Source organism: Manis pentadactyla, chromosome 13, assembly GCF_030020395.1.
Source record: "Manis pentadactyla isolate mManPen7 chromosome 13, mManPen7.hap1, whole genome shotgun sequence".
Lineage (NCBI taxonomy): Eukaryota > Metazoa > Chordata > Mammalia > Pholidota > Manidae > Manis > Manis pentadactyla.
The window spans coordinates 69,133,650-69,152,899 of record NC_080031.1 but is presented as its reverse complement, the minus strand read 5'-3'; the positions used below and the strand labels follow the sequence as shown (position 1 = coordinate 69,152,899).

Genomic DNA, 19,250 nt, shown 5'->3' with positions numbered 1-19,250 from the left:
ACAGGCTTACCTAGTTTTATTATACTCCAGATAACAGCCTTTTTTTTTTTTTTCAACAAATTGAAGGTTTATAGCAACCCTACATTGATCAAGTCTGTTGGTGCCATTTTTCTAACACCATTTGCTCACTTTGTGTCTGGCTCACATTTTGTTAATTCTCACAATATTTTGCACCTTATTATTGTATTTGTTATGGTGATCAGTGACCTTTGATGTTACTACTGTGATTGTTTGGGGCACCATGAACTGCACCCATTTACTATGGCAAACTTAACTGTTAAGTGTTGTGGGTTTTCTGACTGTCCTGCTGTTTCCCATGTCTCTCCCTCTCATCCAGCCTCACTGTTTCCAGACACAACAATATTGAAATTAGGCCAATTAATAACCCTACAATGGCCTCTTAAGTGTTCAAGCAAAAGGAAGGGCTTCATGTCTCTGACTTTAAATCGAAAACTAGAAATGACTAAGCTTAGTGAGGAAGGCACGTCAAAGCTGAGAAGAGAGAAGCTGAAAGCTAGGCTTTTTACTCCAAACAGCGAAGTTGGGAAGGCAAAGGAAATTAAAAGGGAACATATGAATGATGAGAAAGGGAAACAACCTTAGTGCCGATATGGACAAGGTTTTAATGGTCTAGATAGAAGAGCAAGACAGCTCTTAAACTGGTTAAACATTTCCTTAAGCCAAAGCTTAATCCAGAGCAAGACCCTCTCTTCAACTCTTTGAAAGCTGAGAGGGGAAGAAGTTGCAGAGGAAAGGTTGGATGCTAGCAGTTTGGTTTGTGAGGCTTAAGGGAAGACCTTTCTCCATAACACAAGGTGAGGTAGCAAGTCCTTAAGAAAATCTAGGTAAGATAATTCAGGAGGGTGCCTATACTAAACAACAGATTTTCAGTGGAGATGAAACAGCCTTCTATAGGAAGGAGATTACAGTAGGACTTAAAGAGTTAGAAAAGTCAGTGCCTGGCTTCAAAGCTTCAAAGGACAGGCTGTCTCCCTTGCAAGGAGTTGATGCAGCTGGTGACTTGAAGTTGAAGCCAGTGCCATTCATCATTTTGGAAGTCTTAGGACACTTAAGAATTATGCTTAGTCTACTCTTTCTGAGCTCTGTAAGTGGAAAAAGCCTGGATGACTTTACAGCATGGTTTGCTGAGTATTTTAAACCCACTGGTGAGACCTAGTGCTCAGAAAAAAAGGTTCTTTTCAAAATATTACTGCTCATCGACCATTCGTCCAAGAGGTCTGTTGGAGGTACACAACGAGATTCATGTTGTTTTCATGCCTTTTGACCCAACATCCATTCTGCAGTCCATGGATCAAGGAGTCATTTCAATTTTCAAATCTCATTATTAAACAAGTCTAATGGTAAGGCTATAGCTGCCCTAGATAATGATCCCTCTAACGGATGTGGGAAAGTAAAATTGAAAACCTTCTGGAAAGGATTCACCATTCTAACTGCCTTCAAGAAAATTTGTAATGCGTAGGAAAAGGTCAAAATACCAACATAAGCAAAACAGAAAAGCAGTTTGGAAGAATTGATTCCAGCCCTCACAGATGACTTGGAGGAATTACAGACTTCAGTGGAGAGGTAACATCAGATACAGTAGAAACAGCAAGAGAACTAGAAGTGGAGCCTGAATATGTGGCTAAGTTGCTGCATCTCATGATCAAACTTTGATGAGGAGGTATTGCTTATGGTTGAGCATGGAAAATAGTTTCTTGAGATGGAATCTCCTCTTGGTGAAGATGCTGTGAAGACTTTTGGAATGACAGGAAGGAATTTAGAATATTACATAAATTTATCTGATAAAGCAGCAGCAGGATTTGACAAGATCGACTGGAAGAACTGTGGGCAGAATGCTATGAAACAACATTGCACGCTACAGAGAAATCAGTCGAGAAAGGCAGGGTCCATCATGCGGCCCACTTCATGGCTGTCATATTTTAAGCAACTGCCACAGCTGCTCCAACCTTTACCAGCCGCCACCCCAGTCAATCAGCGGCCATCAACATCGAAGCAACACCCTCCACCAGCAAAAAGACGACAGTTTGCTGAAAGTTCAGATGGTGGTGAGTATTTCTTTCGGCAATAAACTATTTTAAAATTGAATGCCTATACGTTTTTCAAGACATAATGCTACTGCACCCTTAATCAAGTCCAGTAGCATATAAACCCAACTTTTATATGCACTGGGACACCAAACAATTCATTTGACACACTTTCCTGTGGTTGTCTGGAATGAAACCTATGATTTCTCTGAGATGTGCCTGTATTATAAAAATATTGTATCATTATGTTATACACCTGAAACTAATATAATATTATGTGTCATTTATACCTCAGCAAAAATAAGAAAATAGATAGCTGCTCTGACAAGTTATTAGTCTCTAGGAACAATGCCTCCAGCTCATTACTGAAGGCATAGCTTGCCTTGAATGAAGCATACCTGATTTGTTCTAGACTCTGCCACTCTTTTATTTTATGACCTTTCAAATGCCACTCAACCTCTCCCTGGGAGTTAGGGCTTTTTGAGCTCTTGAACTAAGAATAGTATTTTCCAGTCAGAAAGTTATTTCAGCAAAATATTTCAAAGTTCTTGAGTTAGAAGGAATGGATGTTTAAAATGTCTCACACAAGATGGTGGCTAGATTTTGATCAAAATTCAAAGGTTCCTTACTTTAAATAGATCCTACATTAGTATTTCTTAATAACCTTAAGAACATGTATTATGTGTTTTTCATTTGGTGAACCTAGTCGAAAATATTTTGCATGTGGAATAGGAATCATTTCAGGAACTATGGAAACCACTAATCTACCATAATGCTTTCTATTGTGTTGGAAACATTTCTTTCTTTCTTTGGTTACTTGCATTTCTATTATGGTTGAGAGACAATAGATGATTTTATGTTTTATGGGAAAAACGCAGACTTCAGATATTTGACCTCAGATAATTGTGAATCATATTGAGGATGCATTGCCCATGTTTAGAAACTGTATTTTTAAACCACAAGAAAGTGTGGAATACACTCTATCCTGGGAGCTTTCCTTTAGTATCTATAATATCTCTTTGTGGATTTTTAATATATGCTATATATGGTTGTATTGTATATTATATCTCTTATTAACTCTAGTGCCATCACTAATGTTTTAATATATAACTGTATGTGCCTCAAGGGAGCAGTTTATGTGTTTTACTAGGAAGGAGCACACAAAAAATTCTCCCTGCTGTTCCCTTCTATCATAAATTAATATCCACTACCAGGGGACCTCTTATGATATAAAATTGTCATCCTGTGAGTGGTATAGATGAAATTACAGTGGAGGCAAGCTGAACAGTAACCAGAGAGTAAGATGGCACTTATTCAGCTGTATGTGGGACCCCTGGTGTCTTATATTAATTTATGATAAATAATTGACTAATTGCAAAGTTCAATAATCTGCTTTTTTTAGTCACAGTTATCTCTTAGTGTAAGTGCATTTTATATTCTAAAAATGTGGAATCATTTTTGCCAACTCTGGAGCACTCTCCGATCTCTGCAAGAGAAGGTTCTAGCCAGTGAGAGTGCCTGGAGGATGTATGCCTCCGAGTGACACTGTGGCCGGCCCTGCTTTTCATTTTGGCAGTTAAAGGAGTTATGAGAGAAGGAGATGGATCCATAGTGACGGGCCTGTGTGCTGTAGTGTGACGGTTGCCTGGCAACTCTACTGTAGAAAGTAAACATTGGACTTGTATCTGTATTAATCCCCTCTTGTTGTCAAGGTTTATAGGTATTTAATATATTAAGCTCAGGAAACACTTAAAAGCAATCTGGTTTTCTCCTTTGATGATCCTCTGCCGTTGTATAAGATTGCCGGATGCCACCGAAAAAGGGTCCTGGGGAGCCAGCAGTAGAGGATGCCATAACGAGATCTGGAGTATGTCTGAACATCTCTTAGAGGAGTCTGAGTCCGACCTTGCTGTCTCAGGTCCCTTACTTTTATCTCGTCCAAGGATGTATCTCTTCACTTAAAGAACATTTGTTAGATGTGCCTGTATACTTACTTATATAACCCGTACCAAATATAGGCTAGGGTACAAACGTGAGACAGACTGAACCTCTGACCTCCTACTGTGGGCTGAAGACTTTGTCATTCGTGCGCAGCACACCTGGGGAGCTCTGTGCTCACTTTTCACAATCAGGGCACACACCCGTCAGTATTAGGTATTCTCTTTACACTCTTCAGAGATAAAAGGAAGCTGTGGATTATTACACCCAATGTCTCATCTGTTACTCGTGGCTCTGACCCAAGCTTCCCTGGTCCCCCCATTCCCAAGGATGTTCCCTGACAGAGGTCATTACCCTGGTCTAGTGGGCCCTGTATCTTCATCCCTCTTCTCCTGCCTCGGCTTTACTTTGAGAGTCTTTACTCTTTCTGACTTCAATGTAGCTTACCTTCACCTCCATCACTGATTTTCCCTGTAAATCAGGGTCACACAGAAAAGCTGTGAGGGAAAGTAGTCTAAAAGATGGCATATTTTACTGACAAGAAAACTCTTCTTCAGGATGGGGACTGCCTCAAAATTCTAGAAATGGACAATGTCTCAAGATGAAATAAATGGCGTTTCAATACATAAGCTAATGATATGAACGATCACTTTTTATCATTCCAGGCTGTCGCAGGTGGGGACACTTGGCCATTAATCTTCAATAATGCCATTATTTTAGCCCGCTGAGAAAGTCAAAAAGTGCTCAGTGCTTTGACCCTTGTTATAATCATATGACTGGTGGGCCTTTTTAGTGGCCCCAACACACCCGTGACATCCATTAACAGGTTTTATCCCAGATCAGTACATCTGGTCATAAGTAACAAAGGGGTGCGAGAACAGAGCCGAATCAAAATGACCTCTCCCCCACCTCTGTCACTCACTCAGCACACTGTTCCCTGCCACAGCTCATCAGGAAGGACACATTTATTAGGTATGTGACTGAATCTGTCAGCATTTAACTGGGGGAGCCAAAGCAGCGTATTATGAAATAAAGACTCATTAGAGGAATGAGACCTTATGTAACTGTCACAGAAGCCAGAGAGGGAAGGATCGAGAAGGGAGACATAAAGGCTTGGCGAAAAGTCATCGAGCAGCAGTCCTGAAGCCCTGGGGCTGGTGGGCAAGTCCGAGTTTATGAGGAATCTGGGGAGCAGGCATGTCTCGTTGCGAGGTAGGGACATGAAGGGGAGCAGGCAAAGAGCCATCGCCCCTGGTGGCAACTGCTTCTGTAGGTATTCAGCCAAACACCTGGTGGCAAGCCTGGGTCTCACTGCTGGCCAGCAGTGCTGCCATTCATGAGAAAAAGCTGGGGAAAGAAGGACAAGCTGGCACCCACGGACTCCTGCGAATGGTTTGCACATTTAACCACAGGCACCTGCAGAGAATAACAGCTGCCACTTCACTTCTGTCTCCCCAGACTTATGCCATTGCTTAGCCTGGGACCATACAGGGATGAGGATTCAAGGACATATTCCTTCAGATGAACCAGGTTGATAAAGTGCCCGTCTTTATGTAGAGGTGAGTTAAGCCTTCTCCACACACCCCCATCACCCGCTCCTTGGCAGGTCCTTTAGGTGTGTGAAAGCCCAAATGTGGGTCCTCCAGCAGATGTTTGCCAGAGCCTTCTCATCCCCCAGCTACTGCACAGCCCCTTCAGATGGGTGACCAGTTAGCCTTTTCACGTCCACTTGAAAGTTAGTCACAAGTCCTACCATGCTAGTCATGAGGGACCAGAGATTATGCATTTATGCCTGTAAGTGCTCACTTTTGAGGGGTTTTACAGGGGCAGCAATCCAGTGGGAGGATGACAGTTGAAGGTTAAATATTCGTAGTGCTAGGAAATCAAAAGGAGATTGCTCACAGGAGGGAAGTCCACTGTGGGCCGGCACTGTGAGTGGGGGGCCTTGGAGAAGGGGCCACGAGGAAGCACTGAAGACTGGGCGGGACAGTGTAAGCTCGGTGCTAGCATCATAACGGAGGCGGCTGTGGCTCAGATGGTGCTGCTGGCAGGGGTTACATTAGCTCTGCACATGGAAAAATAATCATAAGGACTAAGATGGGAGTGACTCAGGAAGGAAATTTAGGACAAAGGTTATAAATGAGAAAAAGAATGAGATAGAAAAAATTCAGTAAAACATCAACATATATGCCTGAAAGTGGTTGTGTATTTTGGTAGGAACGAAGTTCTTCCTGTGTTTAAGACATTTGTCCTTAAATGATTAATATTGTTGGTTCACTCTCAGAATCAAGTTGTAGTACTGGATCAGCATAAAACTCCCTGGATCAGAATTACAATTAAAAAAAAATCCCCATAGCTTATTTACCAATTCAGGAAGATAAGCTTCAGAAATGACCCAACAGAATAAAGGAGGCCACGGGTTATCATGTGGTCAAAAGACTTGAAGTGGGTCAACCTTTGAGGATGACAGTTCCTTTCCCTAATAGCACTGCCTTAAGATCCATCCCAACTCTCATATTGTTTTAGATTTCTCCCTAAATTTACTATTCCTCTCTTTGTAATAAGGCCTGGATCACTTCCACAGTAGATTAGCCAACTGACTGCTATTCTCTATCAAAAAGCAGACTTGACAAATGCTCTTTTTCTCTGGCATAACTCAGTTTGGGTCATATCCACAGAGACACCACTGTGATGGACTGAATCATGTTCCCCTCCCTCTCCCGCCAGGTCACATGCTGAAGTCCTAACCCTCAGTCTCTCAGAATAAGACTGATGGACAGTATTTGGAGGCAGAGTCTTTAACTGGCACTTACATTTGAATGAGGTCATTAGGATAGGCTCCTAGTCCAACATGACTGGGGCCCTTATAAGAAAAGACTAAGGGTTTTGAGCAGGGGAAGATGGGGCAGCAGGAAGATCCTGAGTTCATGTCCTCCCACTGAGGCAATGACTCCATGTAATGCTCTTCCTCTGCAAACGACCTGAAGGCTGGCTGAACAGATCTCCTACAGACAGAAAGACATAAAGGGAAGGCCACACAGAGAAAAGAAGGCAGAGATGTGATCAGAAACCAAGCCCTCAGTGTGGCAACCTGCAAGTGGGAGGGATATCACAGGAACAGACAAGCACGAGGATCAAGACTCATACTGTTCACCCACTGACCTGTACCACGAAGCTAAGCCCCCACAAAGTCAGCCTTGAACACCAGCTGGGCATAATGTTGGGAAAACTGGAAGGCCGTGGGAGGCCAAGTCTCCACAGGGGGAGGGCTGCTGTGCTGTGTGAAGCAGTCTAGGACCCCCACAGAAGCAGTAGTCTGAAAAGCATCCGAATTATATACGAAGGAGATTCTGTGACTACCTTTGGAACATGTGCTGGAAGGACAAGGATCTATAGGAACTTTCCCCATGGCAGGGGATGCTGGAAGGTACAATTTCTCCTCCTCTTCTGAAGCTTAGCTGGCTAGGTGCTTACAGGAGCTAATTCTGACACTTGCCATCTAATGTGCTAGCACAGCTTCCCCACCCAACCTGCCTTACCTAGCAGGTGCCCATCCAAAGCAGCTCCAACCCCACCATGCCCAGTGGATACCGAACCTATGCCTTTGTTCACGAGAACAGACCTTGTGACAGTCTACCACAGTGGCTGGCCAGTGCGGGTGAGGTGAAACTGTGTGTGCTACCTGTTTAAATGGGAGTGGGGAGTGGCTTGGGCAGGTGCAGACCCAAGGGCTGTGGTAAAAGGGAGATTGTTTTGGAGGTAGAGAAGCTCCAAGAGTTTGAAGCTTCAGACACCCCATCCTCCCAGAGAAGACAGGCTCTTTGGGTTTGTCGTAAAGTACCTGCTGCATCAATAAAGCTCTTGGCTTATTAAAAAAAATGTTAGAATGGCTAATATTGAAGAGACAAGAAATAACAAGTGTTGGTGAGCATGCGGAGAAAAGGAAACCCTTTGCTCTGTTGGTGACATGTAAATTGGTGAAGCTACTATGGAAAACAGTATGGAGGAAATTAGAAAATATAAGTATGATATGACCTAGTCTTCCACTTCTGGTATTTGCTGAAAGAAAACAGAAACACTAACTTGAAAATAAATATTTATCCTTGTGTTTATTGCAGCACTATTTACAATAGCCAAGTTATGGAAACAACCTAAGTGTCCATCAGTAGATAATTGGTGTATATATATATATATTAAGATGTGGTACATGTATACAACAGAATATTTGACCATAAAAAGGAATAAAATTATGCCATTTGTGACAACATGGATGTACCTAGAGGGTATTATGATTATGTTAAGTGGGATAAGTCAGAGAAGGAACAATACCATCTGGTATCACTTACACGTGGAATCTAACTAATAAAGAAAACAAACAAGAAAACCAGAAGCAGTCTCAGTAATACAGAGAGCATGCTGGTGGTTGCCAGGGGGGTGATAGATGAAATAGTGAAGATGATTAAGAGGTAAAAACTTCAGTTATAAAATAAGTGACTCCTGGGGATGAAAAGTACAGCATGTGGAATAAAGTCAGTAAGATTGTAATAATTTTGTGAGGTGACAGATTGTAACTACACCTATGGTGAGCATTTTGTAATGTCTATAATTGTTGAATCACTATGTTGTACATTTGAAAGTAATGTATGTCAGCTGCATTTCAATTAAAAATTAACAAAAAATTGTAATCAGTAAATAGTAAAGCAGATTGCTCTCCCTTAAGTGGATGGGCCTCACCCAATCAGTTGAAGGCCCAAATAAAACAAAACGTTGGCCTTCCCTCAAATAGAGGGGGTCTCCTCCTGTCTGACAGTCTAATCTGGGTTGTCACTTTTTTCCTTCCTTTGGATATTATCTAAAGATTAGCTTTTCTTGGGTCTGAAACCTACAGGCCTCAGACTAGATCTTATGCCATCAGCCCTCCTGGTTCTCAGACCTTCAGACTCAGATCAGAACTATACCATTAGCTCTTCTGGATCCCCAGTATGTTAACAGGAGATATTCGGACTTCTCTGCTTTCATAATCTTTTGAATCAATTCCTTACAATAAGTCATATACATGCGTTTATATATACATACATGCACACACACATACACACAGGTACATATATATATCATCTCCATCCTGTTGGTTCTGTTCCTCTGAAGAACCTAGTGACTAACACATTAGTATTAAAAGATGTCAAATGCTGTGGCTTAAGGCCCCTGTGATGGCAACGCTACCATTTTATCCTCTGAGATGAACCAATGAATTGCAAAGCCAAAAGTTCTATCATATTTCTCCTTAAAATAAGAAGACCAGAGAGAGGGTATGATGATCAGTATCAGAGTAGGGTGGTTTAGTAAAACATTCAGGAAATTTAGAGCCAGTTTTATGTCTGAAACTCCTCTCTGTGCAACTTAATTATGCTTGTGTGATGTAACTATTAAAACCTGTTTTCTCACTTGTCAAACATGGGTATCAGCTGATCGTGCTCCTGTTCAAGATGACAAGATGAACATAGGAAGATCCTGAACTCACCTCCTCCTATGGACACACTGAATTTCCTCTGGGGGAAAAAAAAAACAAAAAAACGAGCGGCATGACTTCTGCCAATGGGCAAATGAGAAATGCACATCAGAGCAGGTAAGAGATGCTGAGACACAATCTTACCCTAAATATCACCCCTAGTATGTGACTCAAAACTGGGAGAGAACTCAAAACACCAAGCTTCCTAAGGAGCAAAGGGTCTGAACCCCACAACTGGTACCCCAGCTTTAAAGACCTCACCTCAGAGGTGAGCCCCACAAACAGGTAGCATTGAAAAGCAACAGGATTTGCATTTAGAAGACCCACAGAGCTATGGAGAATTCAGAAACTGTTCTGAAGGTGCTTATGTCCTTGGATTTACCCACCCCAGAGGCCGCAGACCAAAAGACACCCCGATGTTCTGTGAAAGAGGCTTATTGGCTTATCTTAAAGCATTGGCCTAATGGGTAGGTATCTATTTAACCCACATCTAACAGCCTACAGAAATACTCTCTGGGGGAGAGAGCCCAGCGGGCTCACACACTTCCACACTGCTTCTGCCTCATTCCAGCTCACCAGTTTGTCCTGGAGAGGAGCTCCTAACCCATCTGGCCTTCTGATTTTTGTGGCAACAGCCCAGAAAACCCCTATAAGTTGTCTAGCTTTGCTGGCCAGTAGGGTTTATTCTTGGAGGTCCCACAAGAACATAATAGAGAGTTTTCAACTGGCCACCCCCACCCCCCCAAGGCATAGCAATAGGTAGGAAACAGAAATGCCCTGTCTTTCCATGAAAAAGACCTATTAGCTTATCTTCATTGCTGTGGCCTAAGAGGCAGGCTTCTAAATAAACATACATCTGAGGGCGGACTGTAATCCTCTTCACAGACCTCAGAAGGCAGGTGCTATCTGTGTGTACTGTCTTCATGCTCTCTCTCTGCCATGCTGCAGAGAGCCAGGATCTGGTGGGAGGCTTACACAGGTCTGATGTCCCAGTCTGTACATCTGGTGCTGTGGTTTCTATGACCGCTGCCCAGGGAACACCCTTTGGGTGCCTGGCTCTGGTAGCCAGCAGGGTTTGCATTTGTGGGTCCCACAGGTGTGTAACAAATGGAAAAACAGTTCTTGGCAGGCTCCCACCTCCAGGGCACAACCTGAAGAGTAGACTAAAACACACCTCTAGTGTTTGTGTGAAAGGGGCCTCTCTGTTTACCCTTGTGCTGTGGCCTAAAGTACAGGCTTTTGTTTGGCACACATCTAAGGGCCTACTGAGATGCTGTCCAGGGACAGAGGGATGCCGTCTTTGCATCACCTCCTGCCTCACACAGGTCACTGGTATCTTCCAGAAAGCCTGTACACTTGTCTGGCACCCCAGTTTTTGCAGCTGCCACCGAGGGAACACTTTTAGATTGCTGGACTCTTGTGGCCAGCAGGGCTTACGCTGTGGACCCTCAGAGCTGTAGGTATTTGCATACTTTAAAACTGCTTCCTGTGGGTTTGGCTTCCAATCAGACTGACACTAGGTGCACACTGAGATCCCCCCCCCCCCGGGACACTGGCACGTCTTGGCACACCCTCAACTACTTGGAGCCACTAAAACCGAAATGGATCCTTGGACACTACAAAGCTTTGAGAGGCCAGCAAGAGTCAGGGCAGGGCTGAACCACAAGACTCACCTCCTACACAGGCCACTCCTTCAAAACTGGGGTAGGTGCTCATTCATGTATTGCATATACCCAACAGAGAGTCAGACAAAAGGAAGAAACAGAGAAATAAGTTCTGAATGAGGAAACAAGGTAAAACCTCAGAAAAAAATTCGTGCAAAATAGAGACAAATGATTGACCTGTTAAAGAGTTCAAGATAATGGACATAATGATGCTCATTAAATTCAGGAGAAGAATGGATGAACACAGTGAGAACTGAGAAAAGATAAGATGTCTGTACCAACAGAAGTTACTGAGCTGAAGAATACGGTAATTGAAAAATACCGGAGATGGTTTCAATAGCAGACTCGATGAAGCAGAAGAGAGCTTATGTGAACTCGAACATAGGATGGTGGACGTTAATCACAGCAGCAAAAAGAAGAATGAAAAAAGTGAAGAGAGCTTACAGGATGTATGGGACATCAAGCAGACCAACATTCATATTATAGAGAGATTCCAATTGGAGAAGCAAGGGAAAAAGGAAGAAAACTTATTTGAAGAAATAATGGCTGGAAATTTCCCTAAACTGGGGAAGGAAACAAACTTCCAGATCCAGGAAGCCCAGAGTTTAAGATATGTTGAACTCAAAGAGACCCACACCAAGACAAATTTATAAATAAAGTGTAAAAGTTTAAAGACAAGGAGAGAATCTCAAAAGCAGCAAAAGAAAAACAGCTGGTTTTGTATAGGGGTACCCCCTTAGGACTACTTGCAGACTTGTCCAGTGGAAAATGTGCAGTCCAGAAGGGAGTAGCACAATACACTCAAAATGCTAAATGAAAAAAAAAAAAAAACAACTTCCACCAAAAATCATCTGCCCAGAAAGTCATCTTTAAAGTTGAAGAAGAGATAATGGAGTTTACTAGACAAGCAAAAGCCAAGCGTTCATCAACGTTAACAGCCTTAGATGAAGTATTACAGAGATTGCTTTAACCTGAAATGAAAGGATACTAATTAGTAAGAGGAAAACAAATGAAAGCATAAATCATACTGGTACAGGTAAATATATACCAAAATTGAGAATAATCTGATACTGTAAAAGTGCTAATTTAATCACGTAAAGATACCGTGAAGCTTAAAGACAAAAGTAGTAAAGTAACTACAATAATTTGCTACAGGAAGCACAAGATAAAAAGACGTCAATTATGACACCAGAAACAAAATGGGAGGTGGGAAATGCAGAGCTTAAGAATGTATATATTCAAAATAAGTTATCAACTTCAAATGTTTTAAATATAAGTTGTTTTCTGTAAGCCTCATGATAACCCCAAATCAGAAACCTATAATAGATTTAGAAAAGATAAAGAAATCTAAGCATATCACTAAAGAAAATCACCAAACCACAAAGGGTAAAACAAAAGAGGAAAAAAGGAATGGAAGGACCACAAAACAGCCAGGGGGGAAAAAAATAAAAGAAAGAAAATGGCAAATAAGCACATAGCTATCACACTTACTTTAAAGATAAATGGACTAAATTCTCCAATCAAAAGACACAGAGTGGCTGAATGGATTTAAAAAACAAGACACATCTATATGCTGCCTACAAGAGACTCATTTCACTTTTAAGGACACAGGCTGAAAGCAAGAATATGGAAAAAGCTTTTTCATGAAAATGGAAACCAAAAGAAAGCTGGGGTAGCTGTACTTATATCAGATAAAACAGACTTTAAAATAAAGACTGTAATAAGTGACAAAGACACTACATAATGATAAAGGGAACAGTCAGAAGATGTAACATTTGTTAATTTGTATGTACCCAACATAGGAGTACCTAAATATATGAAACAAATATTAACAGACATAAAGGAAGAAATTGACATCAATAGCATAATAGTTGGGGACCGTCACCAATGGTTAGATCATTAGTAATGGATAGAAAATCAGTAAAGAAACATTGGTTTCAAATGACGCATTAAACCAGATGGACTCAGAGATATACAGGATATTCCATACAAAATTCCATACACATTCATCTCAAATATGCATGGAATCTTGCCCAGGATGGAGCACATGTTAAGCCACCAAACAAGTCTTAATAAATTTAAGAAGACTGAAACCATGTCAAGCATCTTTTCAAACACAATGGTATATGATCAGAAATAAATTACAAGAAAGAAAACTGGAAAAATTCTTAAATATGTTGAAGAAAATAACCTGCTATTGTACAACCAATGGGTTAAGAGAAAAAAATCTAAGAGACATAAAAAAATACCTTGACAGAAGTGAAAATGGAAATATAACATACCAAAATTTATGAAATGCAGCAAAATTAGATCTAAGAGGGAAGTTCATAGCAATGAATACCCATCAAGGAATAAGAAAAGTATCAGATGAAATACCTAACTTTACACCTCAGTGAACTAGAAAAAGAAAAACAAATGAAGCCAAAAGGTAGTAGAAGGAAGGAAATGGTAAGGAACAGAGTGAAATGAGAAAGGAAAAAAAAGAATAGAAAAAAGTCAGTGAAATTAAGAGCTGTTTTTTTTTGACAGATAAAATTGACAAACCACTAGCTAGAATCACCAAGAGAAAAAGAGGTCTTAAATAAAATCAGAAATGAAAGAGGAATTGTTACAGCTGATACCATAGAAATACAAAGAATCATGACTATGTGGGTATATTACATAGGCCAGCAGATTGGAGAACCCAGAACAAATGGGTTAATTCCTGGACACATACAACCATCCAAGACTGAATCATGAAGAGATAGAAAATATGAATAGAACAACTACTAGTGAGGAGATTAAATCATTAATCACAAACTTCTCAATAAATAAGTTCCCAAGACCTTGATTGTAATCTACATTACAAAGCTATAGTAATCAAAACAGTAAGGTGTCATCCTTAAAAACAGACATATAGATCAATGGAACATAATTTAGAGCCCAGAAATATATCTTCACATATATGGTCAACTGATATTTGACAAGGGAGCCCAGATAATCAATGGGGAAGATAGTCTCTTCAATAAATGGTCCTGGGAAATCTGAGTCCCTATATTAAAATTCTCACAAAAACTAACTTCATAAAGATTAAAATGTATGACCTGAAACCATAAAACTTATAGAAGAAAACAAGGAGAAAATTCCTTGACATTGGTCTTGGGGATGACTTTTTGGATTTGATACCAAAAGTAAAGGCAATCAATAAAAGCAAAAATTACAGGTAGTAATGCATCAAAGTACAAACCTGCACTGTAAAGGACACCATCAACAGAATGAAAAGGCAACCTACTGAATGGGAGAAAATATCTGGAAACCATGCATCTAAAATATAGAAAAAACTCATTTAACTCAACAGCAGAAAACAAAACAAAAACACAAACAATTCAATTAGAAAATAGTCAAAAGAGCTGAATAGACATGTTCCCAAAGAAGACAAACATGACCAACAGGTTCCACAAAAGGATGAGCGCCATCACTAATCATCAGGGAAATGCAAATAAAAACTGCAGTGAGAGATTGCCTCACACCTTTTAGAATGACTGTCATCGAAAAAAATAAGAGTTGACAAGTGTAACTCTTGGGGGAGGAATATTTTCCCAGCCTGGGGAAAACTACCTTTGACTCCAAATCAGTCAAATAGAGAAATAAAGTGGAGAAACCCATTTAATGCTTCCAAGAGGTTGCCCACTTCTCGCCCATGTCTCTCGTGACCTGGCTGCAGAAAAATCCCCCCACCGCCACCAACCTCTCAGGTCCAGATATGCCCTCACTCCCCCTTGTAAACACCTATTGATATGGAGATGGACTAAGGCCAGGCAAGAGATTCTAGAAATATTGGAATTTTACCCCAATGAGGATGTGGAGAAAATGGAAACTTATGCACTGTAGGTGGAAATATAAATGGTATAGCCACTCTTATAAACAATATGGAGATCCCTCAAAACACTAAAAATAAAACTACTATATGATCCAGCAATTCTACTTCTGGGTATTTAATAAAAACAAAAACACTAACTTGAAAAGATATACACCCACATGTATATTGCAGCATTATTTACCACAGTCGTGATATAGAAGCAAGCTGTGTCCATCGGTACATAAATGGGTAAAGAAAATGTGCTATATATACACAATGGAATATTATGCTGTGTAAAAATGAAGGAAATCTTGCCATCTGCAACAACATGGATGGACCTCAAGGGCATTATGCTAAGTGAAAAATACATCAGACAGATAAAGTCAAGTATCAGGATATTTGTAAGTAGAATATCCTTACGTGTAGAATCTAAAACAAAAAAATGGAGCTCATAGATACAGAGGATTTTACTAGTTTCCAGAGGCAGCGGATGGGGAGTGCATGAAATATATGTAGGAGGTCAAAGGTACAAACTTCAAGTTATGAAATAAATAAGACATGGAGGTATAATGTATTGCATGGACATGATGTCCACAGTTAATAATACTGTATTGCATATTTGAAAGTTGCTGAGAGTGTAAGTCTTAAAAGTTCTCATTACAAAAAATTTGTAATTAGGTATGGTCACAGATGTTAGCTAGAGTTATTGTTGTGATCATTTTGCAACATATACAAATATTTTGCTGTAAACCTGAAACTGACAGTGTTCTATGCCAATCATATATCAATAAAAATTATAAAAAAAACTGATCTGACAGAAAACAAATAAAGTAATGTTGATAAAAGTACTTTGTAAACGGTAAAGCACCTAACAAATATTATTTATTAATATGAGTAAGTGACAACCAAAAATACTGCATGGTGACATCAGAGATAAGGACTCTATTGTGGTCTAAGAGGCCTCAGGAAATATTTATTGATTGATGACCATTAGATGGTCACAGTGGACTCACAATATGAAGTTGTGACAGCGCTGTAGAATCTTGCAGATTCAAAAAATGCAGAAATCTGTACAAGGAATGATTGCCTAAATTTCTAGCCAGTATCTGAAGCTCTGTGACTATAAATTGGCCCATTAATAAATGACAGCTCGGGACGAGTCATAGGTTGAGGAAAATGGTGCCCCCAGTTCAGTTCACTGCTTGTAACAAAAGCCTCAGTTAAAAATAGAGCTAAGCTACTCCAGAGGATATTCTGGCAGAAATACTCCTCTCCCTTTTTTAGAAATGTGTGATATGTGATAGTGATATAAATGTAGGGTGGGGGAAGAGGGGAGACCCTTCATGTCCACTTCTCGCTCTCAGAAAGGCTCACCTGAGAGAACTGTGTTATTAGGAAAAGTAAACCACTAACCATTGCTTTGACCACAGAGGCCGGAGATGTTTGTGTTTGTTTCAAGAAATCAAGTCCAGAGTTGAGGTCTGGTATTTTCCTCGTGACTGCTGAAGGGGAGGGATTTGGCTTCTGGCAGAACAGAAAGCTGAGCTGACAGCAAAGCTTTCCTTTCAAGCTGTCCAGAGAACACGTTTCTAATCTGAAATTCAAATACTTGACAACAGAGAGTCTGTGAGCGGGGCTTTGAACAGGAAATCGCTTCACGGTTTTAGCATAATGAATCAGGCAGTTAGATTAAATCCATTTAGTAGGAAAAGAATGCTTTCACATGCTTTCTGAAAGAAAAGAGGTGTCTGTGGGGGAACCTTAATTTCCCAAATTTCTCAGGATTTATAAAGACAAATGCTCCATGTAAATTTTATCTTGTGTAAAAAGGATGTAAGAAGCCCTCCTTGCCCAGTATGCTTTTTAATGTCAGAGAAACCAAAGGCGATGAGTAAAGGTTGGGAGGGTCCGGCTCTTCTCTGTGTCCTGTACATACCCTGACAATAGTGGATGCATTTTAAATCTGAAACCCTGTCTTAGTTCCTGGCAGCGATGAGTCCAGTGGACACAGTATTGCGCTCTTTTAGGGAACGGGAGAGATGGGGAGGCCAACAGCAAGCTCGGCCAGACGAGGCAGATGAAGAGCTGTGCCATCCAAATGACAGGCTCTCCACAGTCCTGGGCATTGTGCCCACAATCCTGAACATGGAAGCAAGCTACTCCATGGCTGGGTTTGTGACCAGAGAGGGGGCAGCGAGCCTGTCGGCGTGGGCAGGGGGAAGACTGCTATTAGCAGAAGGGAAGGGACATGGAACAAGGCTGACCTTGAGGGAGTCTGTAGACAGACATGGCTCGGAGTGGAGGGAACTAGAGAAAATGAAAAAGAAGAGCAAGAGCAGTCGTAGCATAAACGAGGGAGACAAGGACCCTGGGAGAGGAAAGGGTTGTCTTGTTCTGGGAAGGTCCGCCAGGGGGCGCTGAGTGGCGACCAGGGACAGCAGCCTTCCTGAGCAGCGCTGAGGACAGACGCAGTCGTGCGGGGCACCGCCTCAGGGCCCGGGCGCAAGACCGCTAAGGGACAGCATTCTGCATAATCACCAGAGCAGACAAATACATAACCAGGTCTGACATCTTTGCATTCACAACTTGCTAGGTAATCTACCCAAACCGTTTCCTGCTCCCCACCGCTCCGGAACCAAGATGTAAATAAATATGGTTTCTTTTTAGTCATTGTTTCCAACTTTCCTATCCGGAACAGTGGAGTCCTTCCAGTTGGCATGCTGATGAAGACTCTGACAGATTACATTACAAAAAGATGTTTTCAAAAGAATTCAGGTGTGCCAAGCATCTAATTTATGTTTACAGTTAAAAAATAAATAAAAACATCTGTGTCCCAATTTCCTTCTTGGAGGGGGATTGGAGACCTTGGCATGTGTACAGATTGGCTGTATGAACACCTACCGGAGTGGATGCATGATGAGTCAAGCTAAGAAATATTGATGTTTTAAATGCATTAGAACAGTTCTGAACTGGGATAGTAATGATCACCCCAGGAGCAGAATATGAATATTTAATGGACACTGTGCCTCATAGGTAGTGAAATTCCTTCACGATAGTACTTCAGCCCAAGGAGTGAGGGATGGGCAGAGAGAGGAGTTTCATAGTCAGGTAGCCTGCGTTTATCTGGGTAGAGCAAGACAGAATCCCAAAATTCAGCCTGCTGCCAGGCAATGAGCTTCCCTTCAGAATAACGTTCTGGATGGAGTCTGGGGGAAGGAGGTGCCTAGAAAAGGGCTGTTCGGACAAGGGGGCAAGCACTGCAGTGGGTCCTCTCTCTGGCTTACTGCAGAAGACCAGATCCCCTCAACTGGGGCAAAGTCCTTACTCTGTGAGGAGAGAGAGAGAGGATATAAAATGCTAAGTGTGTCCAGGAGAGCTAGAGAGAGTCAAATTCACGTCATAGAAAGGGCTGATGGGGGAGCTTTATTGTGGGGTGGAGAGAAAGCTCCAAGGGGTGCTTCTCAAATACAGGTTCTCGCATATGCTGAGGATATCTCTGTGGACCCCTGATCATTTTGTGAGCCCCAGCTCCAGGCCAGGTGAACAGGGCTGCGAGGAGCAAGGAGCCCTGTGAGAAGACAGAGAGCACCGAGGGGGCGGGGCCTGGAAGCACCAGCGACAGCAGAGGGCCCCTTTCATTTGTCACCCTAAGTCCTTGTTAGGCTAGAGGAGGGAGAAGGGGTAGGGATCCCCCTGGGAGGGGGTTAGCCTAAAGGGACCTGGTAAAAGTCCAACATTTCTTTCAGATTTGGTGGTTCAGGAATTTATTTGCAATTCCAGTGGATGCTCATGTTTACTTTGTTATAAAAATGATTTAAAATGACTTACTAACATGCTCATCTGAGCTTCAAGAAGAGGTGCCATGCTTATTGTGTGGAGACACCTGGCTCCCTGCGCATGCGCTGTGGCCAAGCTGAGGAACAGCGGGCTGGCGTCAGCTCCTACACCATCATCACAAAGCAAGCTGCTAAAAGCCCAGCGCTGACTGTCATTTTCTTACTCAATTCTACCTCAAAATAACAGAACAGGCAAAGTAATCTAAGGAGAGAATCCTTCCCTTCCTACAGCCCTACAATGCTGCCTTTAAAAAATTAACTGGAAGGAAAACTTGGTAACATGACTTCCATTTTTGTTCCTCCCCCAACTACTAGTGATCTGGGAATGATTCCTCCCGCCCCACCCCCCAACTAGTATGTAAAATATAGTTAGAAACAAATAGCTAATAAGACACAGAAAGTGATTGCAAATGCAAATTTACC

At 41.6% G+C, this 19,250-nt stretch overlaps 1 protein-coding gene across 1 annotated transcript in view; it reads left to right on the top strand.

Moving 5' to 3' along the window:
• The first annotated feature begins 98 nt into the window (after positions 1 to 98).
• Positions 99 to 19,250, top strand: part of LOC130680328 (tigger transposable element-derived protein 1-like) — a 36,359-nt gene continuing 17,207 nt past the window's right edge. The window contains exon 1 of the mRNA XM_057490653.1: positions 99 to 2,066. Within this exon, the coding sequence (XP_057346636.1) occupies positions 1,721 to 2,066 (346 nt within the window). The 5' untranslated portion in view covers positions 99 to 1,720. The remainder of the gene's footprint in view (positions 2,067 to 19,250) is intronic.